Here is a 27,147-nt window from a genome sequence, read left to right as displayed (position 1 = left end):
GAGTTTTCAGTCTGCGCCGGAAGATGTGCAAGCTATCTGCCGTCCTGATGTCAATGGGGAGCTCATTCCACCATCCTGGAGCCAGGACCGCAAACCCACGTGTTTTTGCTGATGGGAACTTGGGTCCCCCTCGCAGTGAGGGTGCAGCGAGTCGTTTGGCTGATGCAGAGCGTAGTGCATGCGCTGGGGTGTACGGTTTATTTATATATTAGGCTGGAATGGTTGGCTGGTTTAGAGGGGCTTTGGACACTTTAGCTGGCCAGGATGGCTGGTTTATCCATCTATCACCAGCTTATGTTTAATAATAGTATTAAATATACCCTGCTGGGAGCTTACCAGGATTCCAGGTGACCAGCATACATTAAATACTGGTATGATTATTTAAACAAGAGAACATAAATATATTACAAAGATTCATTGTGTCATGTATTCTGGTATCTACCAAAATAAAGACATTGTATAGTGTTCATAACAGTATTTTAATTTAATAAATAGCTAGTTAATATAATAAAATACACAGTAACAATACAATAATTATACAAATAACAACCAACTTGCAAATCAACCTATACATCAAAATAAATATATTATCTAAAACCGGTGCATTTGATTTAAAATAAAAGTAATACATATAATTCAATATTTAAATGGTAACAAAAACCGTAACACTATATATGATAAGAAAAAGGCAACAAAGAAAGTGTTTTTGGTTTTTCCTTGGTCATGTCCATAATGTTTCCCGTTGTGTAGCATCCAGCCTTTCCCAATCTGGCCTGCACTTCTGTCTGTTGAAGCCACTTCTTCACGCAAACTGAAAATAAATGTACAGATATAAGTACACTGTAAAAAGAAAACTTGACATTTACGTTAACATTTGGGCTGCTGTGGTTGCCAGAACCGTTAAAGTATAATACATTACAAATTATAGTTGGTTGGCATAGACGTTACAGTCAACAATTGCTTATGGTGAATTACAATGGCAAAAACCAATAGAGCTAGTGTACACGGTGCAGCGGTATTATCTGGGAAATAGAATAATCGGATCAGGATTCGGTATTGGCAGACAATCAATATCAAATTAATCAGATCATTATTAGCATCTGATCACCTTTGTCGACTTGCAGCCTAAATACAAAGATAACTCCACTCCTCTCCTACCACTCTTACCTCTAATAAGCCTTGGTAGAACTAGTGTCCGAGTCATAGGGTCCAGGACTGACTGAAGACATGTGGAACAGAGTCCCAGACAGGCATGGTTCCATGTACAGGAAACTGGAACTTTGAACAGGTGTTTTCATATTTTCTGCCTGAAGATTCACAAGTTCTTGATCAGGTGTTTGATGTGGGCTGGCATGATCCTTTCTGCAGCGATGAATAAAGAAAACAAAGAAAACGTTTTTAATCATGGTAACAACAATAATATTAGTATAACTATTTATATAGCACTGACACAATTGCAAAGTGATTCTCACAACAAAAATAAGGAACAAAACATTATCAACAATAAAAAACAAATTATTATAGCAATGTTAAGAGACAAAGACATGTTTTTTCAGTCATTACAATGCACTGTTGGAAATTACCTTCCAATGGCTAAATTCAAACTCAATACCATAAATAACTGGGTACCAAAGTGCTTTACCTGATAGAACACGTTCCCCACGGAGCAGCAACCATCCGGCTGGGCCTTTTTTTTTTTTTTCTTTTTTTTTTTCCTCTCTCTCTCTCTCTCTCTCTCTCTGGTGTTAGGTTCCAGTAGATTTCTACTATCCAATAAAACAGAAATTCTCCAAAAAATCATATTCTAAAAGTTAAAAACAATGACTTCCTTTTGGCATTGAAATGGATTAGAATCTTACCATTTTCCTGGATGTCAGGAAGGCCAGGAAGTCGTTCCCTTCAAGCCCGCAACCAGTCATACCTGTAGGAGTTCAAATGCAAAGCCTGAACGATGACAACAGTAAAGCTAACTTCATGTTCAACACAAAACCTTTAACCTGCATTACATTGACGATTTTAAACAGAACTTAACTCTCTCTACTTGTAAGATAACGTTTAGTTAACTTACCCTTAAATAACTACATCACGTTTTTCAGTGGAAACACAAACTGCAGAAAACGTTAGCTGCTAACTGTTGTTAGCTGCTAACTGTTGTTAGCTAAGACAGCTAGCTCTTAAGGAAAGTAACGTTGTAAGAAAGCAAAACGAACCTTCGAGAAAGCTTTTACTCTCTCTCCTTAGCGGGCATTGTTGATAGTTCGAAACACGATCTCTCGATGTGCTGCCCACACATCGTCGGTTTCATCGACCCCGGGTTACCTGGTCCAGTAAAAGTCTGCCTCGTACGACGCACTTGTTTTGTTCATATACGCAACATTTTATCATTTTTTGGCCACAAAAACATCCCTTAACCAGATGTTGAGACGGCCCCACATCCCCATACAATGCAGGGATGTGCAACTTTGATGGTGGTGGGGGCCACATAATTGATGTACTGGCCACCAGGGAGCCGCAGATTCACTTGGAACACACACACACACACACAAATTCCATGTGTTGTTAATAATGTAATTATTAACAAATATACTAAGTCTGACATCTTCATTGACATTTTACAATCAAAGGGAACATCCCCAAAAAATGGGAACATCCTCTACTAAGCTCACTAAACAAATATCAATTCACAGAAATGTTATTTCATTTTTACAAGTGGCATGTTTGTATTGAACAGGTTATCAAACAGTGGAATACAACTATTTTAAACTATTGGAAAGCACGGAAAATGTGTGTGTATTGAGATTAACCATTAGATGACATACACATGAAGTCATGAACACTAACTCAGACATTAGTTGTCTAACTTGAACCTAAAACACTTGTGGCCAGTCTCTGCATTCCCCTTATTCCACAATAAGGGGAATGTCAACACAGACACCTGTCAGCCCGCACTCTGCTGTTCCTCAGCACCACAGATTTTGAATGATTAATTTTGTAACTGGAAAATTCACCAAATGTTTCTATCACTTATGGGGCGAAGCCTGCGAGCTAGTTCAGGCAGTCAACTGGAGCACCAATGAAACATTAACACGTGACGCGCCTCGTCTCTCTATCAACCAACCAATCACAGTCTCCTAAACGTGCCGCTCTATTTAAGCTGCCAGGTCTGCCTGCCTCTGCCTCGCTAATGCTGCTGCTGTGTTCACATCGCTGCTGCGTTCATGTTGCTGCTGCTGCAGCTGGGGTGCCCCACCACCCCAGCTTCCACATGTAGGCTCAGAGGATAGTTATCTAATCATCACTCAATGTTCTTTCTAAATCTGTGGAGTGATGAGTCCCGAGCCTAGACGCCAAACTCAAACTAGCCTATGCTGCTTCTAATAAACATATAAGAAACATGTGAGTTGTCTGACTGAACTAATAATACTGGAATTGATCTCTCCAAGAATAATTATAAACAGAAGTGGTGATAGAGGACACCCCTGACGGCATCTCTTGTGGATCTTAATTGGTTTCGAGGTTGTATTATTTGTAAGTATTTCTGCCACGGGGTCAGTGTACAACAATTTACCCATTTACAAACATTGTTACCATGGTCATTCGACCCTATTGAATGCCTTCTCCCCATCTAAAGACAAGAGAGCAGTATCTGGCATTTCCTTTTGACTATGCAGAATGTTCAGTAACCTCCTGACATTATGAAACCCTTGGCGCCCCATAATAAACCCATTCTGATCTTCCTTAATTATCCCTGGGAGCAGGCCTTCCAGCCTTTTCGCAAGGATTTTACATAACAACTTTACGTCCGAGTTAAGAAGGCTTATTGTTCTTAGATTTTCGCATCTATTGCAGCGTTTCCCTGGTTTTGGTAACAATGTAATCAAGGCTTCTCTCAGTAATGGCGGAAGGATTTCATTTTTAAAAGATTCTAACAACATATTTAAGATGTAGAAGGTCAATGATAGAAATATAGAATATAAAAAACCTTTGCGAGATATCGCAATACTTTTGCGAGATCTCGCAAAACCCCTTTGCGAGATCTCGCAATACTTTTCATTTAGTACTTCCTGGTCAGTTCGGCTGCTACGGCAACACAGAAACCACAACAATGGAGTGGTTCATCGATTTTACTTTGAGCTTGGCCTTAAATATAAAGATATAACATCAGGGCATGGCAATAGGCACGGGTTTCACACATAGACTGTGTATATATAAAGGGTTTCACATAAGTGAAGACACCTCAAGAAAACACTCAGAGCGAGGGGACATGCACGTTCCTCTGAGCTGAGTTATTGACAGATTCGAATTTCGCGGATCAATAACTCATGAACATAACGTTGTAAAAATGAAAACAACATGACTTTACAATCATAGCAAGGTAGACAACGAGCTACAGAGTCCTTTTTATCAGAACAGTTCGATACACGCCGTCATCCGAGCTAAACATCAATAATTGGTCACAATCTGCAGCTGGAGGAGGGAGAGGAGTGCTTAGGGACCGTCTACAAACTGCAACGGGGTTTTGCGAGATCTCGCAAAAGTATTGCGAGATCTCGCAAAGGGGTTTGCAAACAAAACATTTTTTTTTTTTTAAATAATTTTTGTTGTCTTCTCCATGTCCCCTAGGGGGCTCCGTACAAAACAGACAAACTAATAAAGCTTTATTTAAACATTAAAGAATACTTTAGGTTAAGTTCTTCTTTTGAATAAGAAAAAAGCTTTGGGGTATCTACAGATAAATATTAAGCCTGACCAGTGTTGGGCAAGTTACTTTTAAAAAGTAACTAGTAATAGTTACTGCTCTCAAAAAAGTAACTAGTTACTTTCTTTACTAAATTATAAAAGTAACAAGTTACTTTACTTTCAAAATAATAACAATACAAATACAAGTTGTTGTGTTGTTCTGTGGCACCGTAAGAGAAAAGACAACTCCCCATCATTGTAGCAATTATCATTATGAAATGTAGTGGAACAATACAACACAAAAGTGCAATTTAAAAACATCGTTTTTTGGCTGTTTAGATGGTGTTGCTCCATCTGGGTCACTGCCGGTGTTCCGGATTAACTGGTTCCCCAATCAACTGGTTGACAGATGTGGAGGCGTGGCCTTCGACTGAAATACACATTTCGATCGCTTCTTCTGTCGTTTACATAAATCTTTTGGTATATTTGGCTCCATAGGAACACTTTGATGCACATTCAGTACCAGTGTGTGAGGTTGTGGTTACGATGGCGATATCCGGACGCGAACAGCGAGGACTACAAAAATAAAAACGAGTTGACTGGGGATGTCTGTTCAAAACATTGCGAGCTCCAATAAATCATTTAAACTAGCTATTGTTGCCAGACTTATTACTGAATATCGGTCTTAATGTGATACCAAGTCCACCTGAGACCTGTGTACACCTTCAGACAGCCTCCAAGTGAAGCACATGTTCTTTACTCACAGTTCGAAAGCAGCATGGAGAAGTCTTCAGCTGTGTTAAGCTGTGATCCGCTCGAATAAATCCTTAAAACCAGCTATTGTTGCCCGACTTATCACTGAATATCGTTCCTAATGGGATACCAAGTCCATCTGAGACATGTGTACACCTTCAGACAGCCTCCCAGTGAAGTGTACGTTGTTTACTCAGAGTTTGAAAGCAGCGTGGAGAAGTTTTCAGCTGTGTTAAACTGTGATACTCTCAGGTAAACTGTGATTCGCCCATGGGAAAATGGGATCCGCCCAGATTAAACTGTGTTACGACTTCTGTGGCTATCTACCAGCGATCATGTTTAATATGAAAGACACACACATATACATCCCTTATAAAAACGGCATTCTTCAGCACTCATCCAGATAACATGTGACTGTTAACTCGTTTTGCAAAGATAGCAGCAGAAATGTCATTGCTGCATGTGCAGGGATATTAGACTTTAAAATGCTGATGGGTCATTAATGTTGGTCTCGGCAAACAATATTAGGAATCCTCTATTCAAACCACATAATATTCAGTGTCCATCGACATGAAAATAACAAAAAAGTTCATGCAGCTGGACTCAAACCCGAGTTCCAACAGCAAAAGTCACTCCAGCCCTGCGCATTATGAGTGCGCCACAGATCAACACGACGTATCGAACCACCACACTATAATATTTTAGATTAACCTTGACACACTTATATGTAAAACTAACACTTATCACAACATAATGTGGGCTCGCAGGCTGATAAACTAGGATATCTGATCTCGGTGGGTCTTAATGAGGCTTGATACAGACCTCAGTCAGTATACTATATTATAATATGTATATTATATGGCTTAAAGTGTACATTCGCTCACATTATAAATGATGGTCGGGTTGCATTTTTCTGGAACTTTTTAACAAGGTTAATCTAAAATATTATAGTGTGGTGGTTCAATACGTCGTGTTGATCTGTGGCGCACTTATATATTTTTTCAATTTACACACGGCATCTATTGCACGTCTGTCCGTCCTGGGAGAGGGATCCCTCCTCTGTTGCTCTCCCTGAGGTTTCTCCCATTTTCCCCTTTAAACTGTGGGTTTTCTTCGGAAGTTTTTCCTTGTACGATGTGAGGGTCTAAGGACAGAGGGTGTCGTATTGTCATACTGATATTTTGTACAAACTGTAAAGTCCACTGAGACAAATGTAACATTTGTGATATTGGGCTATATAAATAAACATTGATTGATTGATTGATTGATAAAGCGCAGGGCTGGAGTGACTTTTGCTGTTGGGACTCGGGTTTGAGTCCAGCATGAACTTTTTTGTTATTTTCATGTCGATGGACACTGAATATTATGTGGTTTGAATAGAGGATTCCTAATATTGTTTGCCGAGACCAACATTAATGACCCATCAGCATTTTAAAGTCTAATATCCCTGCACATGCAGCAATGACATTTCTGCTGCTATCTTTGCAAAACGTGTTAACAGTCACATGTTATCTGGATGAGTGCTGAAGAATGCCGTTTTTATAAGGGATGTATATGTGTGTGTCTTTCATATTAAACATGATCGCTGGTAGATAGCCACAGAAGTCGTAACACAGTTTAATCTGGGCGGATCCCATTTTCCCATGGGCGAATCACAGTTTACCTGAGAGGATCACATCTTAACACAGCTGAAAACTTCTCCACGCTGCTTTCAAACTCTGAGTAAACAACGTACGCTTCACTGGGAGGCTGTCTGAAGGTGTAGCCTACACATGTCTCAGATGGACTTGGTATCACATTAGGAACGATATTCAGTGATAAGTCGGGCAACAATAGCTGGTTTTAAGGATTTATTCGAGCGGATCACAGCTTAACACAGCTGAAGACTTCTCCACGCTGCTTTCAAACTGTGAGTAAAGAACATGTGCTTCACTTGGAGGCTGTCTGAAGGTGTACACAGGTCTCAGGTGGACTTGGTATCACATTAAGACCGATATTCAGTAATAAGTCTGGCAACAATAGCTAGTTTAAATGATTTATTGGAGCTCGCAATGTTTTGAACAGACATCCCCAGTCAACTCGTTTTTCTTTTTGTAGTCCTCGCTGTTCGCGTCCGGATATCGCCATCGTAACCACAACCTCACACACTGGTACTGAATGTGCATCAAAGTGTTCCTATGGAGCCAAATATACCAAAAGATTTATGTAAACGACAGAAGAATTGATCGAAATGTGTATTTCAGTCGAAGGCCACGCCTCCACATCTGTCAACCAGTTGATCGGGGAACCAGTTAATCCGGAACACCGGTGGTTGAGACGGTGGGGTCTTTGGCGACTAGTTTTATAGCCTCATGTACATTAGTTAGGTGCTTCAGGAGATTGGCATTGCTGTTATTCGATGTGGAGAATGCTTTCTGTCCTGCACACAGTTTACATTTGACCATAATATTTTTTGCATCCTTTATCCCCACACATTGAAAATAGTGGTTATATTTACAAGTTGTAAATGCGCTGCTGCTCTCGCTGATATTTGCATCTGCCATTGTGTGTGTGTGTGCTGGTGGTGAGCGTTGCCGTGTGTGTGTGTTAGCATTAGCAAGTGTTCGTGTGTGTATTTTCCCCATAAGGCAAGACCCGCCCAACTCTGTCTCTGATTGGCTTACCCTGAAATGTTACCCCGCGTTAACCAATCATCACTCCTCTCTGGTCACTTTCACTTTTCCATGGTGCTGTGAGAGGACATCACTCTATTCGCCTGTAAGTTCCATCCGCAGGGAGATTCGGTTCAGTTCCATCATATAATGTAACCCATTTAAATCACAGTAACTATAACGTTGTTACTGAATCGGAATAGGTAACTAGTAACGCTATTAGTTACCGCAAAAGTAGTTGCGTTACTTTGTAACGGGTTAGTCCCAACACTGAGCCTGACAAAGTACTAATATATTGCTTTCCTGCAATGTTAACTATGTCGAAGCACTTATTTTAACTGATATTATACATATCAGCAGAGTCATACTCATAGACTGGTCATACTACAATGTAACGGAAAAACAACTAGAGAAAAACTAAATAGTAATAATAATAAAATGTCTCCACTGATCTGTGTTGTAAATGTGATTTATGTATGATTCCAATCGCTTTTTATAGTCAAAATCAGCAAATTTGCCGAGCTCCGCTACAACTACGGGTAGCGATGAGAAGTGAGGCAGGGACGAGCTCTGCCTCACGTAAGCCCACAGTAACTGGCTGGAGTGCGGGCACTAATTTAGCGCGGGCACTTATTTTGTGAGCGCGCTCAAGCCAGTTACTGTGGGGTGAGGTGAGGCACAGATGAGCTCTGCCTCACCTCAGAATGTGTCACCCCACAGAAACTGGCTGGAAAGCGGGCCCTCAGCGCATGCCTGTTACCATCTCACTGTATGTCACCAATGTAATGTTTGTAGATCCCTTTATTACATTTATCCTCGCCATCCATAGTCTCTAAATAACTTATTTCACGTATACAGTATATGATATTTAGGCTCGCTGTACAACGGCAATGAAAAAAGCACCAGGGGAGGCAGCCATAACCTCTGCTGCACTGAAGGGGGCGCAAGTGAGCCCACAGGTTCTTGTTGCTACTGTTATTCTACGCAGAGACGGTAGAGGCAAACAACAAACTAGACTTTTGAAACTAAAGGAAGATAAGGAGGACTTTTACAAAACAGTAATAGAGATTGTTGTCCAGAAGGATAGCATGGACTTCATCTTCAAGTCAAGGTAAGACCACAATTGTAATGAAAATGGGATCTTACTAAGAAAGAACAATCCAATATTTAGATTGTGGGTATCCTTTTGTTGAACGGTCTGTTTAAAATGATTCGAAACATCAGACTAAAAAAGCTTTTGAAAATAACCGAATATTTCGATTAAGGTCAGAATATAATATTTGTAAATCTGACTCTGAAAGAGTCAGTGCATCACCAGCCATGAACCTCACCGCACGTCACTGATACATATGTATTATAATCTTATAAGATGTATGTAGATAGTATAAGAAATGTGCAATGTGTTACACCTGAATTTTACTCAGGTGTAACTGAAGTCTGATTTAAGGGTTGTTTATATTTCACATCATTAATCAGAATGTGGTCTAGTTAATAAAACATAATATCAAACATAATATTACTATTAACTTTATTGTGAAATAAATACACACCGCATACAATGCCGTAATAACTTTGTATTATTAGTGTAGGACACTTATGTATGTATAACATCTGAAGATGTGTAGTTTTATTTATGTTTTCACATCATTTTACAGGATATTGCTATACTATTTCTCATGTTTTACTTCTACACATTAATATCTGATTTGCAGACATAAAAGGTATGTCCGTCAGTTAATGGTAAGCTATTGAAATTCTGATTCCATAGATGTGTCTCCCATCACTCTGACTATTCTCTCAACTCAGTATTTACATTCTTATATTGAAAGACATTTTTTTTTAAAACGACAAGTCCCTGTCTATCAGCTGTGCACTGTTATGGTGTAAATACAGCCTATCTACCAATTGGATCAAATATAAAAGTCAGCCGAATTAGTGTTGACACTGCAAGGAGACATGGGCTCTATAAATAGAGAACTACGGCAGATGTGTAATATGTAATGCCGCCGAACCGTGTATTACAATGCTGTTATGTGATGACTTCCAAAGAGAAAAGCAAGCACATTCGGAATAAAGTATTTTTAAAAAAAAAGTTTTCGGATTTCACATCGCATTAACACCATATCCCAACGTGCATTGCGGCTAAAACATCCAATCACCGAGCTGAGGATCTTTCCTACGTCTGTTTCCGGTATGGTTCCTGTAATGAGAGTTCACATTTATGCTACATTGAAGGGTGGAATTGACTACACATCTTCAGAAACATAAGTTGCTTCAGATATAACTCATAGCAATATTGTAACCATTAAGAAAAGCAAACTGCATTAAAAACCCAGTTAACCTGTGAAGCACTGAGCCTGTTTTTCAGGTCTTAGGCTCGAAAATGACATTCCCAGAACAAATGACCATAACTACACTTCTAAAAGGGGAACATTAATAATCTTTTTTCTCAAAGTAATGATAAACCTGTGAGTTGGATGTAGAAAAGTCAGAATCAATATAGATGTTTTTATTTTAAAGAAAATTCAGATTGAGTGTCCGTCCAAAATTTATTTTTTACTTATAGTTAAAACTACCCTTGGATGATGGTAAGGTAGACTAAAAGCTTTAGGAATCCAAAGTAAAACATATAAGTACCCTGTATCAAGATTGATGCAAAACAAGTGACATTTGACCTTTTTAAAGAGGTTTAGCAAAAAAAACTCCACCTCTGAGGTGATTTGGGTGGAAATGGGGGTGTTACCGTTTCTCTGGAACCCATTGGTCGATTTTGGTGATTGACATCTCTTTCTGAACGTTAGAGCCGATAGAATCGAAGGGGAATCTCCCCACTCACACACATGGTAAAACAAAAATGGTGGGGGCTTCGCGGAGGCAGTTTTGCATGAGAGTGAAGCTATAGAGCTATAGCTCTAGCATTGACATCTGGAAACGGAAAAGCAGGTTTATTGCTCATGGATTATCATAAATCATTTCAAAGTGACACAGACACATTGGATTAACCTATGGATTAACTTCAGCAGCGTTTTTATCGTTTTAATGCCATTGAAGACCACTTTTGACCAGACTACGACACAGGTGAGCCATGTTAGCGTTTTTAGCTTCCTAGCGCCATATGTTTTGATATCTGTTCTTGTTATTATCTCCGTGAATTCGTATAATTGAGTGATAATGAGGGTACCCTTCGATTCTGTGTCCCCTCACGATGTGAAACGATGGGTTGGATGTGCACCAAAGATAAATAATAAGGTTTTGTGAGTGAATTTCGGTGCAGTCATCTGTTAGCATTTTTCGCTCGTTGCTAATTCAGAGGCTCAGCGTTAGCATTGTGTGTTTTAAAAAAAATAAAAAATAATAATGATCAGTTGGATGAGTTTCTTCCCGTTACATGGATATAAAACATTCATAGTTTATTAAATGAACATGCCCTCAGACACTGTTTCCTGCAAGATGTTGCAGGAGGGCCCCGTTACCGGGGTCTCTCGGGCTTAACAGGTTAAGGTAATTAGGTAGAGGCCCTTTTTTATCAGAAACAATTTTAGCAGTTGAACATACAGTAAAAGTCAACTGAGTGTCACTTGCAATGACAGTGTTGTGTTTTTATTATATGAACCTTTTACATGAAAAATGGTTTTATAAATATTATTATGAATATGGATAAATACTAGGCTATTTATTATTGTTAGTCCTTAACATCTATCACTGTGTATATCACCATTCTTTAATTACATGTTTGATAGGTTTTTATGAAATAAGAAATTAATACAATTAAAATGTAATTATCATATCATATATTATAATGTATTGTATTATTAAGTAATATCATACATTAACCCCATTATAGCAGATGCCACATTGAATGAATGAACACATTTATGCATCAATAATTACAACGGAGTATTTCTAAATCTTTATTATCAGGGTGTACCAAGAAGTCAGTCAAGTCGCTTCAGCTGATTCAAAATGCTGCAGCTCGTGTACTAACTAGAGTTAGGAAAAGGGACCACATTACTCCTGTTCTGGCTGCCTTACACTGGCTCCCTATAGAACACAGGATAGAATTTAAAATTATTCTTCTCGCCTACAAAGCCCTTAATGGGCAGGCGCCATCTTACCTTACAGAACTCATTGTACCCTACTGTCCTATTAGGGCATTGCGTTCCAAGAATGCATGGTTGTTGGTTGTTCCTAGAGTCTCTAAAAGTACAATGGGAGCCAGAGCCTTTTCTTATCAAGCTCCACATTTGTGGAATCAGCTTCCAGTTTGTGTTCGGGCGGCAGACACCCTGTCCGTTTTTAAGAGTGCGCTTAAGACCTTCCTTTTTGATAAAGCTTATAGTTAGGGCTGATTAGATTCAGCCCCTAGTTTTGCTGATATAGGCTTAGTTTGTCGGGGGACATCTCTCTGTCTATACCTGTGTACTCTCACTCTCACAAAAAAACGTGTAATAACTACGTTGGTCCACAACGTAGGACGTAGTATATCTACAAAAACGCCTCTGAAATTGTAACGGAGCGTCCACACAGCAGCGTGCGTTGACGCTTGGAGGTGGGCGTATCTGAAGCTTGGGGATTTTTTGCGAGCAACACGACCAACAACCAATCACATGAATCTCCCGCCCCCGACATACAAAGCAATAGCAATGTTAAAACGAAGTAAACTGGATATAAAATCCCCAAACAGGCGAAAACCTACCAGTTTCACCCACTGTCTCTGCCTCCTCCCTCCATGCCTCGCTCCTCCGGTTTGTATCCCGGTAGATGAACAGAGACTGATCATACAGCACCGGGTGATTCACTACCGCTACAATGAATTTTCCCTCAATTTTTTTTTCTGTCTATACCTGTGTACTCTCATGTTCCCATTAACCCAGCTTCCCCAAATGTCTTTCTTTTTGGTGTCTATATACGCCGGGATCCGGAGTCATGGATGATCCTGCGGTCCTGTGTCCTGGATCGCGAGCCCTGGATCTTGAGTCGTGGCTGTGGTCCTGGATCATAAGTGATCCCTCCTCTGTTGCTCTCCCTGAGGTTTCTCCCATGTTCCCTTTAAACTGTGGGTTTTCTCCGGAAGTGTTTCCTTGTATGATGTGAGGGTCTAAGGACAGAGGGTCTAAGGACAGAGGGTGTCGTATTGTCATACTGATATTCTGTACAAACTGTGAAGTCCACTGAGACAAATGTAACATTTGTGATATTGGGCTATATAAATAAACATTGATTGATTGATTGATTGATTGATTGAAGTTGTAAAAATACTGTATTTAATACTAATAACATAATGATTAATTTCAGATGATAATACTTTTCAGGGTTAGGTCCGGTCTGACAGCGCTTAGCTCTCTGCTGCAGAGGAAGAGAAGATCACTGCTCTAAACAAAGTCAAAAAGTCTTGTTCATTGTTTTTCACTTTTATTAAATGTTTGATATTTCCGGCACAGACCCTTTCATACCGGCAATGCGCGATAGAAACAACAGGGGGTTGGGACACACATATTCCGATGGCCAAATGGAGAGAGAGAGAGAGAGAGAGAGAGAGAGAGAGAGAGAGAGAGAGAGAGAGAGAGAGAGAGAGAGAGAGAGAGCGATAGAGAGGAGAGAGAAGATAGAAGAGCAGAGAGAAGACGTAGAGCTCTCTCTGCTTCTACTCTCGCTCTATATCCCAGGGCCGGCCCGTAGCACTGGCGTTTATAGATGTTCGCCTAGGGCTCAGATCGTGGAAGCGCTGACAGCTCTGGGAGGGGAAAAAAATTGTTTGACCGTTGGAGCTCATCCTAATTTTTGGCCTTGATGTAACAACATTCATAATTAAGTAAATGTAACACCCTTTTCACCCCAGTTACACATTTAATTTGCCCTGTACGGTGGGCGCTGTAAGTGATGAAAATGGGGGATGTTGGCTCATCTGGCGCCCGCAGCTAACAGTCAAAGTGCGAGTGAGCGAGGGAGAGAGGGAGGGCGCACCGGTACCAGCGCTGTTGTTATTAGCATCTGGTGCTAGCTGCTCTAACGGATAAGAAGAAGAGATGTTTCTACAATAATGTGGAGGGAGAGTCCTCTCCAGTCAGACTGAGAGGCTGATACTACAGCTCAGTGAGGTAATTGTAAACACATATTTCCAAGGCACTTTATAATTATTGGGATAAACAGGTTTGAAATCATTCCAATGTATACTATAGGACAGTAACCAAAAATATCCTTTAAAACTGGAGTGTCCGATTCAGAAACGTGACTCTTACACTCTTTACGTCACAAACAAAGATGGTGGATGAGAATAAATCTATAAAACGATAAGCAATGCGCCAGAATCAAGGTGAGACTACACTTAATTCTGCTTCACTCTTTAACTAAACAACCGCGGATGTCTTGAAAGAGTCTTTCGCTGAAGATTTTTGAAGACATCCGCGTTCTTGTGACACGTAAATACTACGCTTCGTATGTTTTGGTGCGGACTGCGTTCGCACCAGCAATGAACCGCTCCAGAGTTCGCAAGCAAGCGTTCCGAGACCACCTATTTTAGCGTACCAGAGTCCGGTTGTTTAGTTCACTTCAGAGGTCTCGGACTGCGTTCACACCGACCCAAATGAACCGCGCCAAGCGACTAAACGCACCAGGGTTAGATTCAACCGGACTATTACATTACATTGCATTTAGCTGACGCTTTTATCCAAAGCAACTTACTATAATTGCGTTCAACCAACAAAATACAACTTGAAGAAAACAGAATCATATAAGTACATCAGGCTTCATAGAGCAAAAACATTTCAAGTGCTACTCAACTGGCTTTAGATAAGCCAGCCCTTTATTAGTATATAAGTGCTTTGTTAATAGTTCTATCGCTCGAAGTGGAGTCGAAAGAGATGAGTTTTCAGTCTGCGCCGGAAGGTGTGTAAGCTATCTGCTGTCCTAATGTCAATGGGGAGCTCATTCCACCATTTTGGAGCCAGGATAGCAAACCCACGTGTTTTTGCTGATGGGAACTTGGGTCCCCTTCGCAGCGAGGGTGCAGCGAGCCGTTTGGTTGATGCAGAGCGGAGTGCATGTGCTGGGGTGTACGGTTTAACCATGTCCTGGATGTAGGAAGGGCCAGATCCATTCGCAGCATGGTATGCAAGTACCATTGTCTTGAAGTGGATTCTAGCAGTTATCGGAAGCCAGTGAAGGCAGCGGAGGAGCGTGGTGTGGGAGAATTTAGGAAGGTTGAAGACCAGGCGAGCAGCTGCATTCTGGATGAGCTGCAGAGGTCGGATGGCACATGCAGGTAGACCAGCCAGGAGGGAGTTGCAGTAGTCTAGGCGTGAGATGACGAGAGCCTGGACCAGAACCTGCGTCACTTTCTGGGTCAGCTGGGGACGCATCCTCCTGATGTTGTAAAGCATGTATCTGCAGCAGCGGGTTGTAGCAGCGATGTTTGCAGTGAAGGACAGGTTGTTATCTAGGATCACACCCAGATTCCTTGCAGTCTGAGTCGGGGAAACAACAATGGTGCCGATGTTGATTGTTAGGTCAAGAGTGGGACAATCTTTTCCCGGAAGAAAAAGCAGTTCAGTCTTGTCAAGGTTGAGCTTGAGGTGATGATCAGACATCCACTGAGAGATCTCAGCTAGACAAGCAGAGATGCGTGCGCTGACCTGGGTCTCTGAGCGGGGAAAGGACAGAATTAATTGGGTGTCGTCAGCGTAGCAGTGGTATGAAAAACATGCGGGGCTAATGACTGATCCGAGCGAGTTTGTGTACAAGGAGAAGAGGAGGGGACCAAGAACAGAGCCCTGAGGGACCCCTGTAGTTAATTGACAAGGGTCGGACTCGGACCCTCTCCAAGTAACCCTGTAGGTGCGGTCTTTGAGGTATGAGGTGAGGAGGGAAAGTGCAGAGCCTGAAACTCCAAGTTCTTGGAGAGTGCGAAGGAGGATCTGATGATTCACCGTGTCGAATGCAGCAGACAGGTCCAAAATGATGATGACAGAGGAGAGGGAGGCTGCTTTAGCAGTGTGCAGTTCCTCAGTGACAGCAAGGAGGGCAGTTTCTGTGGAGTGACCTGCCTTGAAACCAGACTGGTGCGGATCCAGAAGATTGTTCTGATGGAGATAGCAGGAGAGTTGTTCAAAGACAGCGCGTTCAAGTGTTTTAGACAGGAACGGGAGGAGAGAGACAGGCCTGTAGTTTATAACATCAGACGGGTTGAGAGTGGGTTTCTTTAGGAGAGGGTTTACTCTTGCCTCCTTGAGACTGTTTGGAAAGTGACCAGAAGTTAGAGAAGTGTTGATGAAATGAGTGAGAAACGGTAGACTATCAGGAGCGATAGTCTGAAGGAGGTTTGAAGGGATAGGGTCCAGAGGACAGGTGGTAGGGCGGGCAGAGGTAATGAGGGTAAGAACCTCACTTGGAGAGAGAGGGGAAAAGGAGGTCAGTGTGTGGGTGAAAGGAGGGTCTGGTGACCCAGCGGTGAGTAGAGGTGAGTCAGAAAAAGAAGAGCGAATATCATCAACCTTTTTTTCAAAGTGGTTAACAAAGTCGCTTGACAGAAGGGAGGAGGGGGAAGGGGCTTTGGGGGGGTCCAGTAGGGAGGAGAAGATGGAAAATAGTTTTTTGGGATTGGAATAGGAAGATTGGATCTTATCTTGAAAGAAAGTGCTTTTTGCCTGAGAGATCGAAGCAGAGAAAGAGGAGAGGAGAGCCTGATAGGTTAGGAGGTCGTCACGGTGTTTGGATTTCCACCATTTCCGCTCTGCTGCCCGAAGGACGGTTCTATTAGCACGCAGTGCATCATTCAGCCAGGGAGCAGGAGGGGACTGACGAGCCTGCCGAGATGTGAGAGGACAGAGAGAGCCCAGAGAGGATGAGAGAGTAGAGAGGAGAGTTTCTGCAGCAGAGTTTGGAGGTAGGAGTTGGAACGAGTCCGAGGAAGGGAGGGCTGAGAGCACCGATGAGGCAAAGGTAGAGGGGGAGAGGGAACGAAGGTTACGGCGGACAGGTGCAGGATGAGAAGAGATTAGTTTGTTATGTTTGGAAAGGGGTAGAGAGAATGAAATGAAGAAGTGATCGGATGTGTGGAGCGGGTTTACAGAGAGGTTAGAAGTAGAGCAGTTCCTTGAGAATATGAGATCACGGACATTGCCAGCTTTATGAGTTGGTGGGGATGGAGACAGTGAGAAAGCAAAGGCGGTTAACAGAGATGTTAGTTCGTCTATCTTCCCTGTCTGGAGGTTGAAGTCTCCGAGAAGTACAGCGAGAGGACCAGTTTCAGGGATGTGTGAGAGGAGATGATCTAATTCCTCCAAGAAGTCCCCCAAGGCGCCTGGTGGACGGTAGAGAACAACAATGGTTAATTGTATAGGATGGGTTACTGTGACGGCATGGAATTCAAAGGTGGAAGGAGTGAAGTTAGGTAGCTTGAAGAGGGAAAAGCTCCATTTGGGAGAGAGCAGGAGACCAGTGCCACCTCCTCTGCCAGTGGGTCTGGGTGTATGGGAGAAGGAATATGCTGTGGAGAGAGCTGCTTGGGTGGATATGTTGGATGGAGTAATCCAGGTCTCAGAGAGAGCAAGGAAATCCAGGGTCTGCAGGGAAGCATAGCCAGAGATGAAATCAGCCTTAGGAACAGCTGACTGGCAATTCCACAGGCCGCCTGAAACTAGATGTTGGATCTCAGTGGAGCATGTGTGATAGACGAGAGCAGGCCGGTTATATCGATTACGAGATACACGGGGCCAGTGATAATTGCGAGAAGACACATAAACAGGAATGGAGAAAATACACATGATTATAGCATGAGGGACTAAACAAACAAATAAAAATAAAACACAAGCGATACTTGGCTCAATCAAAGTAGGATTTGCCTCCTCTTTGCCTCCCTCCTGACTCCCGCAGGACTCCTTTGTCTTTGTCAGTCTTTCTCCCGCAGTACTCCTTTGTATTTGTCAGTCTTAGCCTGTCTGACGCTGAAGCTGACGCTCCAGGAAAGTGCTACCTAAAATGGACACCTGATTGCTGAGTTCTCACAGCTGTGGGGCCACGTCCCTTTAATTAGTTAACTCTCTGCAGCTGGTGACCCTCAAAAGGAAATCTAGACTGGCTCCCTCCTGACTTGTTATTGTATTTTAAGTGGCCCAATGGTTTTACAATTACATTAAACCCTAAGTTATAAAGTTATGAGTTTAACCCTTAATACAGTTACACCTACTCAATAAAGCTCTTAGTATTCTACAAATGTTTAAATCAAAGTTAACCCTAGCAGTCAGTTAGTTCAGTTTTAAGGTTTCAGTCAAATTACTTGTCCCAAGTTTCTGCCTGACAGATACTGTAGCGGTTTTGAGATTTAAAATCACAATTTCAGTCAGATCAACTACAGAGCATTGATACAGAGTACACACACTGAAACAGAGAAGTCTAAAAACAGAATGATACTCACACAATTCAAGTCTCCAGTTGCTTTCCTGTCAAAATCGAGTTGCACACTGTATACTATAAAAGGCTGGTGTGAATGTGCCGTTATCTCAGTGGGTCTCAAACGGTTTGGTCACAAATTATTCAAAAGATTATTTCTGCGGCACACCTTCATATGATCTTTATAGTCTATATGGCAGTAAAACAAGAATAGAGTTTAAAAGGGGAGTGATTTGTAAAATATCCATAAAGAAAAAGAAAATCTGTTTACAGTTCTGTTTCATCTGGGTGTTGAGAGATGTTTCCATAGATCTCTTAATTTTGCTCTCAAAGTGCACCAGATTGATGCTTTCAACTTCAATATTTAAAAAAAATCTTCCCGGGGGAGCATCCCCCCGGACCCTCCTAGAGGAGGTGAGGTCCCCCCTAGAGGAGGTGAGGTCCGCCCCCCACTCATAAAAAATAATACTTTACCCCTGCCTATATGCCGTGAGCTGATTATCGAGCCTTCATTGTAACAGTCGCGGGTTTACTGTGTGTGCGTGTGGGGAGTGTTGCAGTAGAAAATTCTACTGTAGCGCCGCGGCGGCCGCCACTGTGGGCTTAGCCCCGAATGTTTTCAGGTCCAGGCGACGCCCCTGCATACAACTATTTTTGAAATCAATAAAAACATTTTCTAAATCCATAAAAGCATTTCAATTAATATTGGGAGTCATGTCGTTACTTTGTTGAGAATGTGGCCATGTAATAAGCGGGATAATGTGCGGCAACTTGGTCAAAATAACTTGGTCAAATAACACCCTTCATGCTGATCAAGATCCCTCCGCTACGCGTCGGGACCCTGATCTGCCGACGAGGCTCCATTAAAATATAAAATGTTTTAGTGAATTACTGAGTTTAGGCATGTTAATAACGTTGTAATGAAGTTGACTACAGTATATTCATATTTGTCAGTGATTTCATGTCAATTCGGCGAACATAAACATAAATGATCGTGGTGAAGATGATGATTAAATTAGGATTACAAATCGAGAGCATTTCCTCCCGTTCGTTTTTGGAGCCGGCGGGCTTCCTGATGTTTTTTGTACAGTAGTTGTGGACTAAACAACATTATTTTGTTAAATAAAAACATGGTGATGTTTTGTAAATGATTACATGTCTCTTATTTAGCACAGAGTATGATCCTATCCGCGACATATGGATCTTAACAAAGATCCGCTATACAGTAGTACCAGACATAAATCTACCGTACTGTATCAGAGTTTATTTCACATGAGCTCCAGTGTGGAACCCCACTGCACCCCCTGGTGGATCAATGATCCATTGCAGCTGGCTTCATTATAATTACATTTATTTATCAAGGGGGCCGCCGGTCTCAAGTCAAGCTGGAGGTTTTCCTTTGAGCGAGGGCAGACCCCGTGCCGGCCACGGCCCTCGCATTTCAAATTGTCTGAAATTAGGTGCTACATCTGTACCTTACTGCCTGGTCCCTGACACACACACACACACTCACACAGAGACATTAACACACACTTCATAGACAGACTCACACTCTGCCTTGGCACACACAAGGCTGGTGGTGGGGTATCCGAAGGAGCGCAGCATGGACCCGATGGCCAGGCTCAGGTCCTCGTTACTTGGGTACAGAGTCACAGAGGCGAAGCGAAGGTACGGCAGCTTTGGGTTTTCCTCCGGACCGATCTTTACGTGAGGGATCTAAAAAGTTTGGAGGGGGAGGAAGAGGAATTATTACGTAAACAAACGTTGTCAGCTTGAGGGTTTTCTTTGGATAATCTTCATGTGAGATCCAAATGATGGATTGTGAGGGAAAATAATGAAATGGGAAGAAAAGTCAAAGAAAGGGAACAAAATCAAAGAGAAGGACATGAAATGGGAGGAAACTTTGAAAATGAGAACGGGGAAATGATGAGGTGATGACATCAAGTGAACAAATGTGTTTTTTTTATCAACATCAAACCTTACAGGCTTTACAGAGAGTTCAGATAACAGGAATCAAAGCTTTAATCAGACGTTGACACTGTCGCTGATAATCAAGTCTTTGTTCAGCTTTCAAAAAGAATATCTGAAAAGAGAGCAGAGCTCAGATCATCAGAGATCTTAGAAAAGTGTTCCATTCTGTTATCACAGAGTTCTGTTCACCTCCACTCAGATGAAAGATTCATATCAAAGGGAGTATTGGATTCTGTTTTAGAAATATATAATTAATATGTAACAATTCCAACATGCTTTAAATGGAAAATAGAAGCTCAGGGAATTTCTAAGTGAAATGATTAATCCTCTGGCTCACAATAATTTGAGCAGTTTATCAGATTCTTGTTTTCAAGAGAACTATTTTGGTCTCATGGTGGAACTAAAGAAAAAAGTTTACAGGGTCACTGCAAGCTTTAAGCTTTTTCATAAACCTTTAACCTTATACTATTACTGTATGTGGAATTGCACTCATCTGTACAGATCCAGCCACTTATAACCCCCCCCCCCCCCCCTGGTCTGTGAGGGATCCATTCTGGTTCCTATCCAGGTCATCTGTCCAGAGAAAATCCCCATGATGACGTAGTGAAGGTGTTTTCCACTCATAACATCCGTATGGTGAATTGTGTTGAAACAAGTTTCAATGGTTTACATTTTCCACCAGTTGGATCTGTGATGGCTTTTAACGGAGTGAAATGACCTGGAAGTACCTCAGTGGCAGCCATCAAATCAAATCAAATTTTATTTCTATAGCACATTTAAAAACGATTTTCGGTCGAGCCAAAGTGCTGCACATGCAGATAATAAATAACACATTCCTACCGATGTAAACAGAAGACAATAAATTACAACATCAAATATAAAAATCAAACACAGGGAAGTGTCATGAGTCGTGCTCTGCTCTGATTAGAAGGCCAGGGTGAAGAAGTGAGTTTTTAGTTTAGATTTAAAAACCCCTAGGGTCTGGGCCGACCTCACATGGAGGGGCAGAGTGTTCCAGAGCCTAGGGCCAGCCGCCGCGAAGGCAGCTGGTCAGCAGACCTTAACGCTCTGGCTGGGGTGTAGCGCTGGAGGAGTTCAGCTATATAGGCCGGAGCCAGCCCATTTAGTGCTTTAAAAACAAATAAAAGGATTTTAAAATCAATTCGGAACAGAATTGGAAGCCAGTGTAGTGAGGCCAGAATTGGGGTGATGTGGTCACGCTTTTTGTGGCCGGTGAGGAGACGTGCCGCTGCGTTCTGCACTAGCTGCAGGCGTTTAATTGAGGCCTGGTCCATACCTACGTATAGAGCGTTGCAATAATCGAGTCTCGAGATCACAAAGGCGTTGATAACCCTCTCCAGGTCTTTAAAAGATAAAAAAGACTTGGTTTTGGCCAATACTCTTAATTTAAAAAAGCAGGATTTCACTACGCTGCTGACCTGCTTGTCGAATTTAAAAGTGTTAGTAAAGGTCACTCCAAGATTCATGACAGAGGGGAGGATGTTTGTTTTAAGAGGACCCAGAATGTTAACAGAAGAGGCTGGAGGTTGGGGTCCAAAAAAGATGACCTCAGTCTTGCTCTCGTTAAGGTTAAGAACATTTCTGCTCAGCCAGGACTTCATTTCTGTCAGGCAATCCATCAACTGCTGTAGTGAGTGTTTGTCATTTCCTTTGAGAGGCAGATACATCTGAACATCGTCAGCATAGCAGTGGAAGGGAATGTTACGTTTTGTGAGGATTAAACCTAGGGGCAGTATATACAATAAAAATAGGATGGGGCCCAGGATAGAGCCTTGGGGAACCCCACAAGTAAGAGGGGCCTTTGCAGAGGAGAAGGCACCAAGCTGCACTGAAAAACTGCGGTCTGTCAGGTAGGACCTGAACCATGCAAGAGCAGAGCCTGTGATGCCAGCGGACTGTTCAAGCCATGATAGGAGCTGTTCAGATTCTCTAGACCAGGGGTCTACAACCTTTTTCTAACCGGGAGCTACTTTTGAAAAAAGAAAGTGGCCAAGAGCTACTCATGTTATTTTATATAGATTTCAGTGCACATATCACATTCGTGACTCAAGAGCAGAAACATTAACATTAACATGAATAAACTTGACTTTCTCATGAAGAGAAAAAAAGACAAATAATCACCATGCAATACTGAGTTCTGCTTTAACATCAATAACTACAGTAAACAGTTTTACAGATAAGAGTGCAAAGTTCCTAATTGTAATAATAACATTTCTAGCTCTATAGTTTAAATTATTTCAAGCATTTCACAAATTAGTTTCACATGTAAAAGGGGAATATGGCTTGTGCTTTTCTCAACTTGCATCAAGCAAACATATGTCTTCAAACATTCAGTCTGTCACTGCATTGTTATCTTTCTCCTGACTCAGCTAATGTGACACCTGGCACTGCATAGCATCCACCAGAGCACTGTACTGGGGAGTGTATCCTGACAAATTCACTCTGATTGAGTCATTGAGGTGTTCATCAGTAAGTCTTGTCCTCAATTTGGATTTGATAAAGTTCATATCAGAGAATGCTGATTCACAGTGATATGTTGACCCAAATAAGCAGGACCGTTTCAGTGCAGCAGTTTGAATGTTTTTGAATTTCTCTGGGTCCAATAGCTTCCAGAAATCTTCGTCCAGCTGATGTGTTTTCAGCCGAATGTGATTCTGGAGATTGATTATCTCCAGCTCCAACTCTGAAGCACTGAGACTGAAAAGGCTGGCCAGTTGCTCAGACATGTCAGTAACATCCACGATGTTGAATGGGTTAGCAAGGAAACTTGCACAGGGCTCAAGCTGCTTAAAGTCAAGAAACCTGTCCTCAAAGCTTAGTTAAGCAGTCACAGTATTTTGATAAGTCAAGAAAGCCAGCAGCAGCTTTATTCTCCTGCAGTACTTTTTGAACAGAGGGGAAATTATGCAATTTCTTTCCCTTTACTTGCTGGAGATATAGACACAGATTTGCTTTAAAGGCCTTTACAGCACTAATCATGTCACATACTGTTTTGCCATTGCCTTGTAGCTGGAGGTTAAGCTGGTTTAATTTTCCTGTCAGATCAGTCAAAAAGGCCAGGTCAAGTACCCAACCAGCATCAGATAAGATGGAGGTGTCCTCCCCTCTCTCTTCCATGAAGAGCTTTACCTCATTCAGCAAGGAGAGGAAGCGCTGTAGGATTTTCCCTCTACTCAACCACCTGACCTCAGCATGGAGAAGGACATCTCCATATTCAGCTGACAGTTCCTCAAGAAAAACTTTGAAGCTCCTGTGTTGTTTTGCCTTCGCTCGGATAAAGTTTATTATTTTTGAAGTGATTGAAGTCCATAACTTTGGCACAAAGTGCTTCTTGGTGAATGATGCAATGGTAACTCAAGAAACGAGGGAAATATGGATCTGACTTACAATTTGCGATAAAACCGTTGTGGCGACCTCTCATAGCCGGGGCTCCATCAGTTGTTATAGATACAAGCTTCTCCATTTGCACGCCTTTATTTATGAAATAATTCTTAATAGAATTATACACGTCCACACCTCTTGTTGTTTTGAGTGGAAGCAGTGTCAGAAATTCCTCTTTCGCTGTAAAATCCTCAAAAACCATCCGGATAAATACAGACAGCTGAGCTGTCAGCTGTACAATATAACAATACGTTTATATTTGAATGATATTTGTGTGGTGAACAGTGGCGGCGCCAGAGATTTTCTCTAGGGGGTGCTGTGGGGTAGCTTGACGTTTCATAGAGGGTGCTCAACATTAAGGGTTTCCCATTAATGCACCAGCGCTAAAGTTGAATGTTCTACTGCAACACTCCCCACACACACACAGTGCACCCGCGACTATTACAATGAAGGCTCAGTAATCAGCTCACTGCATATAGGTGTAAGCAGGGGTAAAGTGCTGTCTTTACAAGTGGGGGGTGGACCTCACCTCCTCTAGGAGGGACCTCACCTCCTCTAGTGGGGTCCGGGGGCATGTTTCAAATATTGAAGTTAAAAGCATCAATCTGGTGCACTTTGAGAGCAACATTAAGAGATCTATGGATACATCTCTCAACACCCATATGAAACAGAACTGTAAACAGATGTTCTATTTCTTTATAGATATTTTACAAATCACTCCCCTTTTAAAACAAACCGTTTGAGACCCACTGAGATAACTAGACTAAAGTTAACTATCTAAACACAGAGAGTCCTTTACTTCACCTGAGCTGAGGTTACCTGAGACTCTCAGTCTGACAGGAGAGAGTTCTCCCTCCACCTTGTTGTTGAAAAAGCTCCTTATATCCGTTAGCTTGGCTAGCTAGTACCAGATGCTAACCACAATGATCTCCAGTAGATACCCACCGGTGCGCGAGCTCTCTCTCTCTCTCGCTCGCGCACGCACACAAAATGGCTCGTGCCACACACACACAGAGCAGAGCTTGAATGAAACACAGAGACCCAGAAGTAAGCTACTTGTACTCACGAGGCCTATTATGTGCAGAATCCCTCTCGCTTTCAGTTGGTTTTGATTGAGTGTCCACACGTGGACGTTTAAGGACTAAAAAACGATAAATGTTTCACTTTGCTGTTAGCAAATAATTTGGCGCTCTTAGCTAACAGGAAGTCACTCAAGTGTCACAAAGTAATTTAGCCTATGGGTAGGTCAAAAATCGAATGGGTGCTGGCCATTGGCCTAATCATATCACCTGTGTTGGCTTTATGTTTTTGGTAAAAAATGTGTTTGTTTCACATTTGCATTGATATAATCAATAATCTTTCTAATTTAATAAAAATAATAATAATAATTTTCGGGAAAAAAATACATATTTCTTGGGGGTGCTTAGGGGGTGCTTTTGGCAATCCTGGGGCGTGCTTCAGCACCCCCCTGGCACCGCCCCTGGTGGTGAGAGACAAACACAATATGTCATCTGAGGTAGCTACTAAGAGTTTTTTCACACTGACAGTTTAACAGCTGTTTCAATTTAAACTCCACAGGGCAAAGATCTTAGGCCGACTGTCTGTATTTAAGTTGATTGATAAATAGAAAAATGATGAATGAGGTGAAATGTCCTGAGTGATCTGCTGCTTAATGATTACAGCAGATCCCACACTTATTACTAGTTTTCTCAACTGGACTTCACTCTGATACAGAGCATATTTTAATTCCAAGCAGAAGCATGTTTCTCACCTCCTTCTCCCCACAGATGTGACTGATGGTGGATCCGGAGGCGGGGCTAGCGGCGGGACCAATCACTGAAACCACGCCCTTTGGTAAGATCTGACACACTACGAGAGAAAACAGCAAAGACATGGAGAAAACAAAGGTTAGTAGCAAGAACATGTTTTGCCATGTGGGGGCAGTAGAAACAACTGGATACATTATAGCTATAGTTGTTTATTTCCAAACTAAACAGTCACAGAGCAACAATCCTTCATGGACTTTCTGTTTCCCTTTGATGACCGTAGTGCTGTGTCTCAATGTGTATACTCTCTTGAGTACACTGCATGTCATACACTGTCAACACTCAGGCAGTGTCTGAATTTCAACCATGTAGCGCTGTTGCAAATGTGTGGTAGCAAATATTTACAGACTGCTCAGCTAATTAAATTAACATTGGCTTCTTCTCAAATCTAGTGTGGTGGTTAGTGAAACAATCATGTTTGGGTTGAATTTGTATGGTGCTGTGCTGTTCATAGCTGCAAATTACATTATTATTGTTAGAGAATATTTCTTCTCTCTTCCTAAGTGTCAAAGAATAATTCTTACTCCTAAGATATTTAACATTTTCTGTGTGTTGACATTTACGATCAGCCCTGCTCCTTATCTTCCGTAAGGAATGTGATAATGCAGTCATATGTTGATACTATAAGTTGTATGGCTTGACCTAGCGGACATAGGGAGTTTTACGCTAAGCTCCACAGATGAGAGAGACATCTCCTGTGTCTGCAGATGTTTACGCCCATCCCCAATATGTGGATTTGACTCTCTGTAAACTAGTTAAAAGGTCTACCAAGATGCGAGGCTGATCAGATTTGACATGACAACCCACCCGTGCAGTCAGAACCTTTTGCTGCTGTGACTTGTGATATGAATTCTCCGGCCGTTGACTTGTAATAAACTACCAGTGTTTGACATCAAAGCTCCAACTCTCCTCGTGTCTCTCTGAGTCCTGACTCTCCATTGCTGCAGAAGTTTCCCTTACAATTATTATTCTTTATTTTATTTATATACCCTTAATAGTCACACTGAGGGAAGATCTACATTCTGCATTTGACCCATCCTAGTGTTAGGAGCAGTGTGCTGCCCAGAGTTCCCGTTAGAATATTTTTTCGCCGGTCAACATGTCCGTTAAAGTTTAAATCTTCCGGACAAAATTAGACAAGTGCCGGTCAAAGGTCTTCTTTGTTATTTATTGAGCTTTAAAACAAATTGATATGATTCGATATTAAACAAACTAATTATGGTAGATGAACTACATTATTCAAAAGTGTTAAGTAATTTACAATAACACAGGAATAATAAACGGAGCGCTCTCCCTCTCCTGACAGCCCGTCAGTATCATGCAGCTCGCGGATCCAGTAACGAGTGACCCGAAAGTGAAACTAAACATATCTATAACTAGTTACGGTAGTTTGAGAGGTAATTAAAATAGCTACGTGTGATATTCTAACCTGAAGTGTGTGTTTTGTCCGCTCACCGCTGCATGTGATCATACAGAGC

At 41.8% G+C, this 27,147-nt stretch overlaps 1 protein-coding gene across 1 annotated transcript in view; it reads right to left on the bottom strand.

Annotated features, from left to right (window-relative positions):
- LOC117539135 (glutamate receptor ionotropic, kainate 5-like) overlaps positions 1 to 27,147 on the bottom strand; it is a 358,516-nt gene that overhangs the window by 53,512 nt on the left and 277,857 nt on the right. The window contains exons 5-6 of the mRNA XM_034205164.1: positions 25,615 to 25,712; positions 20,021 to 20,186 (exon numbers count right to left, since the gene is read on the bottom strand). Coding sequence (XP_034061055.1) covers positions 20,021 to 20,186; positions 25,615 to 25,712 — 264 coding nt within the window. The remainder of the gene's footprint in view (positions 1 to 20,020; positions 20,187 to 25,614; positions 25,713 to 27,147) is intronic.

Source organism: Gymnodraco acuticeps, unplaced genomic scaffold (assembly GCF_902827175.1).
Source record: "Gymnodraco acuticeps unplaced genomic scaffold, fGymAcu1.1, whole genome shotgun sequence".
NCBI lineage: Eukaryota > Metazoa > Chordata > Actinopteri > Perciformes > Bathydraconidae > Gymnodraco > Gymnodraco acuticeps.
Note: the sequence above shows the minus strand (reverse complement) of the source record. Positions and strands in the feature narration are given on the sequence as shown.